Genomic DNA, 11,285 nt, shown 5'->3' on the forward strand with positions numbered 1-11,285 from the left:
TATATATATATAGTCTAGGAGAATAATCTTGATAAAACAGACACGGTCGTAATACGCAATCAAAATCAGACGCTGGTTATTTCGGAGATGGAATCACGAAATCTGCTTTTCTTCTCATAGTATTCGAGATTGCTCGAAAGAGCTCTCTTATTCCAGAGCATTAATTCTATGCGCTATCCGCTTCGTATAACGGCTACGATAACTTTAGACTTTCGAGATAGATTGGGTGTTCCAACGTTGGAAAGCACGTTTACACAAAGAGAAAGTGTATTGTGCTGCTGCTTAACGATAAGATTAACTTGTAAACAAATATACATTGAGAGAGTCTATCTATATCTATCTCTCTATCTCTCTATCTCTTTTTCTTTGTCTCTCTCTTTCTCTCTAATTCTAGTTCTAGCTCTCTCTCTCTCTCTCTCTAATTCTAGTTCTAGCTCTCTCTCTCTCTCTCTCTCTCTCTCTCTCTCTCTCTCTCTCTCTCTCTGTCTCTCTCTCTCTCTGTCTCTCTCTCTTTTTCTCGATCTCAAACGAGCGAGAAAATTTCTTCACAGCGTATTTCGTGTTCTCACTTCTGAGAAAAGAAAATTCTTTTACGTTCCTTCACAGGAGATTTATATTTCTAGAGATACACTTTCGCAAACTGAAAAATACACTTTTCTTTCTCCCCATCCTGAAAACGATATCACACTCTATGTTCCCTTTCTTTTTTTTTTTTTTACGTCGAAAGGAAATTTCCAAAAATAATTCTGATCAATAAATAAATAAATATATATATATATATTCATTTATTTATTATATATAGATTTATATATGCCCATAAGAAAAAGAACTGATAGAGAGAAAAAGAGAATCTAAATTTCTTTATCACACACACACACGCGCGCGCATGCGTGCGATAGAAAGTAAGAAAAAAGGAAAGAAAAGATTAAAGAAAAAAAAAAAAAAACAAAGAAGAAAAAGAAGAAGAAGAAGAAGAAGGAGAGAAAAGAAGAAGAGGAGGAAAAAGTAGGACGAGCTTGCAAGTTTTTTCTTTTCTTTCTTTTTTTTTTTTCTCGACAACGTAAGCGCATTTTTACGAGGACCATAGCAATATTTTACGGGCGATCGGCGATTGAGGAATAACCACATACCCCTCCCACCCCCTCTCATAAAAATTCGTCCGAGAGATATTCTTTCTCTTTTCTTGCAAATGAAAAGCTTTGCAAAGGCTTCGCAAGTTTGAGCTTTAGGACGATCATTTTTGAAAAAGAACAAAAGGAATGTGCGACAGAAAGAGAAAGAGAAAGAGAGAGAGAGAGAGAGAGAGAGAGAGAGAAATGGTAATAAATGGTTACGATGAATAATAACTCGGTTATTGAAAGAAAATTCCAGATGATATGAAAGAGTTTTGAAACTCAAAGCATTAGCCCAGTTTCACGAGTATCATGGATAAGCCACTGCGTCTTTTTCTTCCTCACTTTCGTTCTTCTTTTCAAGATATCTAACTCGTTCTCTCTCTCTTCTCCCATCGGCCCATTTCAACCTTACCCTTCCATTCTCCTTCCTCCCTTAGTCAACCCTACCTCACCTGGAAGCCACGTCCGCATAATGGCTATTCAGATATCGAATCGATTTATTTCCCTTGGGGCCTTCGGAAACTTGCTACCTTCTTAGCGGTGAACTTGGAATAGCTCTCTTCCTTTCTCTCTCTCTCTCTCTCTCTCTCTCTCTCTCTCTCTCTCTCTCTCTCTCTCCCTCTCTGTATGTGTGTGTGTATGTGTGTCTGTCTGTCTGTCTTTCTGAAAACTCCTACGGAATGTTATCTTCGTCGTTCGGGTCATCCCTTTTTGATAGCTCCTTCTTACCCCAAGGAAAACGTAACGCGTGTTCGTTCATCGGATCTTCGTTTTTGCTCGCTTTCATTCCACTTTAATAACTTCTACTATCGAGAGTTTAGGTAAAAGCTGTCATAACGTATGTTATGATTGTTTGAAATTACCTAGATATAGGGGAAATTTATTATATGGATCAGATTCGAGAGAGAGAGAAAGAGAGAGAGAGAGAGATTAATGTAATGCTAACGTTGATTTGATCATTAACGTCCTTTATATTATCATAGGAAATAAAATTTTATACGATCGTTATATTACTCGACAATCTTTCAATTATTCGTTCTTTTTATCTTAATCGTAAAGATATTTTTGAAATAAAATTGATCTATTATGGCTAATGTATTATACGTGTACGCATATATGTGTATGTAACTATGTATGTATGTGCGTATGTGTGTATGTACGTACGTGTTATATCGATTAAATTATGATCGCGATAAAAGTTCACCTAACCTGAACTATTTAATGTTATGTATAAGTACTATATGTACACTGAGAGAAGTTACTTCGAGAGGGAGAATATAGTTTAAGTGCTTTTCCAAGCGAAACTCGTTCGAAGGAGCTCATCAAATAATTAATTTAATTCTCGAATGTAACAACGATTAAATTCGTATTGAATAATATTCCTGGAGAAATAAATTTTACATACGTATGTACATACAATATTTCTCAAGTCTAATTAACTCTCAAACGAGTTCGCTGCGTTCTCCGTCAGAACTAAAACAATCATTTTTAACCTCTCCATAATGTGTTATGTTAGGATAAACGTTATATCACCCGTATATACTTGTGAACCAACTATAAATTATATTATTATATAGATGTTTACGTTCTGCAAAATTTCTTCTCGGAAAATACGGAAAATTAGATTATTAAAAATTTTATATCGACTAAACAAGAACTATATTAATTCATATAAATATCTAAATATTTGTACGTTCCATATTATTTCATTATAGAAAATATTAATTATTATTATTATTATTATTATTATTATTATTATTATTATTACCAAATATTAATTACCTATATTATATGAATTCAAATACTCTCGCGCACATTATAAAATTTATTTTACAAACGCGAGATAGAAAAGTTCCATTATGGAGGGTTGATTACGTTAAATATAAATTATTAATATAAATATATGAAATATAAATAAAACGGAAAAATTCAAACCTTGTTCGGATAGCCGTTGTATCTGAGGAGTTTCTTACAACACTTGCCACGATTCTCGTAATAGAACATTTGGACCATTTCTGCTCGGTCCGTCGCGGCGCTGACGGTGAACGGTGCACCGTCGTTGGTGAATCCTCTTGATGAAGATGATGATGGCGGTTGTTGTTGGGCCGGTGATTCCCGGCGCCCTAACGGCACGCACGGGCACCACCCTGAGACCATCACACAACTGATCGGGCACTTGAGCCCGACTCTCGAAAATACACCTGTCTCCTACCCCCCACCAGCCCCCCTCCACCTGCCAACTCCACCCCCCCAAACCGACACACGCGACTCACTTACTGCGGACTCGCACGTCCCACGTCTTCATGCTTTGTCTTTTCCTTTCTTTTTTCCTTTCTTTTTTCCTTTCTTTTTTCCTTTCTTTTTTCTTTTCTTTTTTCTTTTCTTTTTTTTTCCCCCCGTTTTATCCTCTCCCTCGTCTTGTTCTTGTTTATACTTCGATCCGAGGAGCACCTACTTTTTTTTTCTTTCCTTTTTTATCTTCTCCTCTATGGGATTTCTTCTTCGTTCGTTCTTTTTTATTTTTTTTTTTTTTATTTTTTTTTCTATTTTATTTTTTCTTCGCTTATATCTATTATTAAAGCTTACAGTAACTTCTTTTATACGTGTACGTTTTTATATGTTTTTTTTTTATTTTTTATTTTTTTATTTTTTTATTTTTTTATTTTTTTATTTTTTTTTTCTCTCTTTATTCGTCGTCAGCACAAAAACGTGCTGGTAGTGGTACAGGTGTTAACCTAAAAAAAGAAAATACACAATCGGTTAGGTCGCTCTTTTTTTCCTCTCATTCGGACTCCTAATGATAATGAATTTTCTTAAAGAAAGAAGAAAAAAGATTTCTCACTAATATTCGCAATATTCATTTCTTCGTGTTCACAAAGGCAGACAATTCTTTTCCTTATCATCCTTCTTTTTCTTCCTCCTTTTTTCTTCTTCTTCTCAACGAAAAGAAAAGTTTCATTTCGAAATATAAATCTTTTCCCAATCAATTCCGAACGCTCTTCGATCAATATGATAATTCCTCTAGATAACATTGAAGAATATAAGAACTTTTTATTGGAACCGACACCCTTTTTCTCGACCGATAATTAAGATTATTGGATGACTTCATCCTTCTTTCCTTCTTTCTTTTTTTAATTCTTTTCTCTTTATCTTGGTAAAGAAAATCCAATCGGCTTTAGCCACGGCTAGGCGTCGTTCGCTATTATTTCTTTCTTTTCACGCGCGCGTCTCTACAAAGAGTTGAATCGAGGAAAAAGAAACGGCGCGAGAAATAGAGAGAGATAGAAAGAGAGAGTAGAAAGAGAGAAAGAGAAAGAGAGAAAGATCGAGATCGAGAGTGAGAGACAAAGACAGAGGTGTAGACAGAGATGTAGACGGAGATGTAGACGAGACGTAGCGGAGACAGAGAGAGGGTTGGTGGTTGGAAGGAGGAAGGAGGAAGGAGGAAGGAGGACGAGGAGAGGAAGGGAGGGAGAAAAAGGGGTGGTTTAATCGTAGAGCAGGTCAATTAAATCTAAATTCCTCCGAGCGCGCGCGTTCGTCGGATTCGAGCGGACAAAAGAGCCGAGGCTCGAGAACGAACGAGCCGAAGCTGATTCTCTCACAAAGCCTTCGCTGTTCTTTTTATGGAGAGTTACTACACTGGTACCAGTACTACTAGTCTCTTTCTCTCTTTTTCTCTTTCTCTCTTTCTTTTTATGTGTCTATCTGTCTGTCTGTCTGTCTGTCTGTCTGTCTATTCGTCTTTCTATCTCTTTCTCTCTTTATCTCTCTTTCTCTCTCTTTCTCTCATCCTTGCGACAAGACGTACACAGCAGCTTTCTGAAGAGTTTTAATTAAAGCTCTAACCCCCTCTCTCCAACCCTTCGTCGACTTCTCCAAATCGGCGCTCGCTTTCGATTCTTTCTCGAAAGCAATGCCGAGTCTAACGATAAGGAGATATAGCCCTTTCTACCACTCTGATATCTCTCCTTTTATAAAAGAAAATATCCAAGAAAAAGTTAAGAGCAAGAATCTAGATCTCCAATTGAACGGATAAAGTTTCAAAGTTGTTGAAGAATTTGAAGAAAAAAAAAAAAAAAAAAAAAAAAAAGAACAAGAGAAAAGAGAAAGAAGAAAAAATAAAACTAAAAACGTTTGCTTTCGTACAGGTACTTTTACTTACTATAAGTGCCCGCTGAACTTTTATAATCAAATTTTCTCTAACTTTGCTAAATGAAAGGAGAAAAATAAGAAAAAAAAAAAAAAAATTAAAAACGCAATAAAAACGATTATTTAAAGAAAATTGATCGATACGATTGTCCTTTTACGCTCGAACGAAATATGATTTCCAGCATGAAGGTCAACGGACAAGAACCTGGAAACGCCTCTTTCTCGTCTTCCTAAAGCAAAGCTGGAAAAGTTTCCGGAGTTTCTCTCTGTCTCTCTTTCTCTTTCTCTCTTTCTCTCTTTCTCATTTCGAATTAAATTCCTGTCCGCCCTCGGAACACCAAGCTCTCCTTGCCAGTGCCATAGAAATACGAGAGAGTTTCGTTTCAAACTAATCTCGAGAATGATGCTAAAGAAAGAAAGAGAGATATAGAGAAAGACAGAGACACACAAAGAGAGAGAGAGAGAGAGAGAGAGAGAGAGAGAGAGAGAGAGAGAGGGAAGAAAAAAAACTGTATAAAACACGTGTTAAAAATTACAATCTTTTTTTCTTTGCAATATTTAAAAGACGCTCGTCATTAACGACTGTTATTATTCTAATGTAATAAAAATAATTTTAAATCATCGAGTTGCTAATTAATTAACTACGAAACTCGTAAGTTTGTAATTAGGAAATTGAAGAAATTAAATTTCGATGCAACTCGTATGCGTCTAACTGAGAAAATGAGAGTAAATGTGATGTATTGGACGATGCAACTTCCTCCTTTACACACACACACGCGCGCGTACACCCGTAAAATACGCTGTCGACCGTTCTAATTTCTCATTTATTCTTGATAAACGGATTAACTCGATTAAGAAAAAAAAAATAAAATAAAATAAAATAAAAAGAAAAAAGAAAAAGTTTTATTCAGATTCTACTATTAAGGCAAGAGATTTTTTAATATTATAGAAAAATATTATCGATAAACGTAATATCTCCTTGACGATTCTCATCTCTCGTCTACTTCGACAGTTTTCTTTCTTCCATTTTCATCTTTTACCTCTTCCGATCTGGAGACGCGTCACTGCTTGCATCTTATATTAGCAAATTTTCATTCCTTTGCATTTTTCATATCGATGGTAGAGCAGTTTATCAAGGCTACGTCGAAACGATTCTCTGATCTCTACTCTCCAACCTTCATAAACTTTTCAATTCGTCCATTTGCAATGTCAATAAAAGAGAATAAAATTAATATAAATGTGAAAAATTCCAAATAAAAATATACAACTACTTCGAATACTGATGGGAAGTAAATATAATCAATTTCAACGTTCGAATGTGGTAGATAACTCTCTCTCTCTCTCTCTCTCTCTCTCTCTCTCTTGCCCTTCCTCTCTGTATTTTATTCCGAAAACTTTCGAGAAACAATTTAGAACGATATAGAACTCGTCGGTGATCTCGAACGAACGAACGAACGAACAGAATGTTCGACACCGAGCTACAACGGATTCTGGTGTCCCAAAACACAGAGAGATGAGAGACGTACCAATTCGAATGTACCTAGAAACGGAGAAACTCTAGTTGGAATCCTGCAATTCCGTTTTTAGGACGACCTCGATCCTCGACACGTATCGAACTCGAACACATTGAAATTTCTCTTAGAGACACATATTTGCCTTTCCATAGACAAAGTGCCTGGCATCCCGCGCAAATAGAACTATGCTTTTTCTTTTTTCCTTTGTTCCTTTTTTTTTTCTTTTAAAGACGGAGATTAATTTAGACTTACTCTTCCTCTTAGTAATCCCTTTTCAAACTCTCTGATCTAGGAAACTTCATTTTCCAAGTAGAACGTTGACGTTCGGTACTTTGTTTGATCGCAAACTAATTCGATTGTTCTGATCGAATAAGTTTGAGGACTGGTCCCTTAGCCGCCATCAAAATCACGAATTTTCTATACCACCCCTCTCCCACCCCCACCCCCACCTTAAAACCTTCATCCCCAAACATACCAAAACCCAACCATCCGCCCGACTATCGCTCGAACCACCCTTTTCTCGAACATCCCTACGAATACCGTTCGAAAACTTTCAATTCTACCTTTCCACTCTTTCCAGGTATTCCTGCCTTTCTCGCAGCTTTCCGCACGAACAAACCGACTGTGAGAGGAGAGCTCGTTTCCCTGGAATTACTTCTCGTACGTAGTCGAGCGGAATCATGAACCGCGACGCATCGATTTTTCGACGGTATCTCGTGTAACGACGAGAGAGCGAACGAGTGTGTACGTGAGATAGAGATAAAGAGATAGAGAGAGAGAGAGAGAGAGACAATTTAATTAAATCCCAAGACTTACGTCGAAAGAACCACGACTTGACGAATTACAGTAGGTAAAATCGTCTAGATTTTGGATCGTTATGACGGACACAGGGTGCATTCGTTAAAGAGTATCTACGTATCCACGTATTTACGTTTTTTTCTTTTCTGAAATTATCTAAAATATTACTTCGTTACTTTCAAAGATCTTTCTTATCTTAGAAAAATAATGTACCTATCACAAACGTTGATATACTCGCCCTGTATATCTCTCCTTCTTCGTTCTCTTGATTATTTTTCTTTCAGGCAGAGACGTACCAACACATATATGACATGTGAGCACGGATACGGAGGAAACCTGTTTCGTTTTACCACAAAATCGAGTAAAAAAGCTTCGTAGCTCGTTACGTTTTTACGATGAAATCTGAGAGAAATGGCAAGGACGATAGTAATGTGGAAAGGAATAAAATACGATATAATAACGAGAAGTTCGGCTAAAGGATTCATTAATGTTATTTTACGTAATGATATGTATACATATATATATATATATAAAATTTTTTTTTAAGTAACAAAATCGAGCCGTTGTCGTAAATATTCGAGCTAAAAGGAAGAAATAAAAAAAGAAATAAAAGAAAAATAATAACGATAAATAAAAAGAATCCGAGTCTAAGAATGCTTTCTAAACTACAGAATTTATGACTTCGTTCGTTAGAAAGTTAGATCGTCGCGTTCCCTCAGACATCTGGAGTCGCATTTCAAAGTTGCCGGCCGTCACGTCGGATGCACTGACGCGACGTTTATTTGCGTCAACTTCGTTGCCGGGAGATTTATAAAGTTTCCAAACGAGCTCTCGCACGCACGTGCCATCGACTAAACCGACTAGATTTATATACAGTGTAAATAAAAAATACATAAAACAATGAAAATTAAAAAAAAAAAATCTTAGCTATATTTATACCGATAATTCGAGGATTAAAGTGTACACAAAAATAATATCTCACGGATGACAGCAAAGAAAAAAGAAAGAGGAACAAAAATCGATTACTATCAAGTGTCAATTAATTAACAATCGATCAATGAATCGTTCTTTAATTATAATATTTAGATCAAATTAAACGATCGATATAGAAGAAGCAGAAAAAGAATTCTTTTTAATCGATAATTTATCTCGTTAATAGAATATACCACTACTATCGATCTTATATTTCTCGTCTATCATTCAATACTTCAGATCAGCTGTTAATTTTTAATAAGAACGTCTTATAACTACGAAATAGACGATTCGACGTAAACGAAATAAAAACGCTTAAAGAATATTCCTACGGTAAGCTCGAAACTTGGGAGGGGAATATTTAAATTTGAGAATATTTCGGCTCGGTTCGTCGCGCATTGTTTTAAAGGTCCTGTCTTTCTCTCTAACGTGTCCAGCCGTGCTCGCAAAATCGTCGGAACGCCAACTCCGTACAAACGTGGAAAATACAAACGCGGATAGGCGATACGAGTTCGCGAGGTGATTCAGTTTTCCATGTAAAAACGAGAATTGTATAGGTACGCTCGCGCGAACTCGTAATTCGGTCCAATGATGTGCGTAAACGTTGTTAGATATATATGTATATATACATATATATATATACATACATACATACATACATGCGGCATTTGTGTTGGATAAATATCGTTGCGGGTCAATTTTTTTTTATTTTTTATTTCTTTTTCGTTGGTAACTTTTTCAAAGAACAAAGGAAGCAAGCGAGAAAAAATAATGAAGCTTCGCGAGTGAGGAAAAATGAAAAAAAGAAGAAAAGAAGAAAGAAAGAGAAAAAAGAAAGATAAATAACAAATAAAAAGACAAACAAGGAACAATTAAAAAAAAGAAAGAATCTTTTTCTTCTTTTACGATAAAATAATACTTCCTCGTATGTTTCGCAACGGTTAATTTACAATTTGTAGTTGAAATTCGACGAACTTTCACGCGGCCGACTGACGAAGGGGCAAGTAGAATAGTGAAACACAATGTTAGAAAGAGGGAGAGAGAGAGAGAGAGAGAGAGAGAGAGAGAGAGAGAGAGAGGAGAGAGTGGGAACCTAACGTATCGTATGCACCTGCATCGTGCGTGCGACAGGTTTGATTTACGTTGGTACATAGTCGTAGGACAAGGACGACGACTATGGTGTTTAGTTTAAAGAAGGATTTGTCAAGTTACAAAGGTAAGAGAATAGAAAAAGGAAAATAGACTAACAAAAAAAGACAAAGTACAAAAAAAGAATTGAAAAAAAATAGAAGAGGAATATCTCGGTTGTGATATCGTAATCCCTCTTCGTTCCGTGGAAAAATCTCATTATGAGAAGAAGTTTGTATGTACGTGAGCGTGCGCGCGTGTATAACTGTGTGTATGCGCGCGTGTATGTGCGAGAGAGAAAGAGAGAGAGAGAGAGAGAGAAAATGGCTCTCCGTTGCGGGAGATCGATCCACCCACGCAGTGAAGCGTGTCTCGAGTAGGAGGGGTGGCGAAGGGGGAAGGGTGAGGGAGGTGTTAGAGGGTAGAAAAAATATGAAAGACATTCCGAAAATTTCAATAACGATCAAGGGCGAGAACGTTGCTAGAGAGGGTTAGAGAGGAAGGGGAATGAAGAAGTGGAAAATGTCTGGATACGGAATGATTTATATTTTTCTTCGCAAAGGGAAGGGTACTGGAAAACAACGGAATAACTTTGACCCTTGTAATTCCAATCAAAATATTGTAATTTCGTTTAATAGCTAATAACACGCCGAGATCTCCCTTTATTTTTCGTTTTCTTTACTTTATTTTTTTTTTTTTTTTTCATTTTCGTAATTCAAAGAGGGTAGTAATCGTTTCTTTTTTCTGTTTCATTTTTTTTATCTTTTCTCTTTTTTTTTTCTTCCGCTATGGTCAACCGAGAAACGATTTTTTTACAACCCATGATAAACGAGAGAGAAAGGATCAAGACGATTAACTTTGAATCGTTTACTTAAGCCACTTGTTCCTACTGGTAAGTCTTTCTTTCTTTCTTTTTTTCTTTCTATTCGCTTGTCTGTCTGTCTGTCTGTCTGTCTGTCTGTCTGTCTGTTTATTTGTCTGTCCTTCTGGCAGACAACGAGTGCAACGTTCGTTAACGCTCATACTTTGTATTAGCGTGAGACGATCGGTTGCCATGGAAATTTCTCAGTGACGAAGCCCCATCGAAAGCGAGAGCTTGCTGGTGTTCTTGCGTACGAGACGAATAACCAAAGTGTAGAAAGGAGAGATAGAGATGGAACGAATTATAAACGTGAAGAGAATAGAGAGAGATAGAGAGACAGAGAGAAAGAGAGAGAGAGAGAGAGAAAGAGAGAGAGAGAGAGAAAGGTATCAATCTCCGCCAATTAAATCCCCGACAGTAGAACATCTGCTTCAAGTGTGCGATTAAACTCACCATACAAAAAGAAAAGAAAAGAAAAGAAAAGAAAAGAAAAGAAAAGAGGAGAAAATGTAATACGATTTCTATCCAAATCTGATTCCTTTCGAAGCGACAAAAACAACACAACAAAAACGACGACGACGATGACGACAACGACAACGACGAATCGATAAAAATAGATAAAACAAACCTTACGTCGTTTAGAACTACGTCTCGAACGAGAAAGGGCAGAGCAGGTCCACAGTGACGTTGTTGTCCACCACGAGGGTATTTTATCTCTTCACGATTTCAAACACACATGATCGG

The 11,285-nt window shown here is 36.6% G+C and overlaps 1 protein-coding gene across 1 annotated transcript in view; it reads right to left on the reverse strand.

Annotated features, from left to right (window-relative positions):
- The window catches only part of LOC122633532, a 54,323-nt gene extending 50,629 nt beyond the window's left edge, over positions 1-3,694 (reverse strand). The window contains exon 1 of the mRNA XM_043821504.1: positions 3,051-3,694. Coding sequence (XP_043677439.1) covers positions 3,051-3,272 — 222 coding nt within the window. The 5' untranslated portion in view covers positions 3,273-3,694. The remainder of the gene's footprint in view (positions 1-3,050) is intronic.
- Positions 3,695-11,285: the final 7,591 nt, after the last annotated feature.

This window comes from Vespula pensylvanica, chromosome 12 (genome assembly GCF_014466175.1).
Source record: "Vespula pensylvanica isolate Volc-1 chromosome 12, ASM1446617v1, whole genome shotgun sequence".
In the NCBI taxonomy this organism is placed as follows: domain Eukaryota; kingdom Metazoa; phylum Arthropoda; class Insecta; order Hymenoptera; family Vespidae; genus Vespula; species Vespula pensylvanica.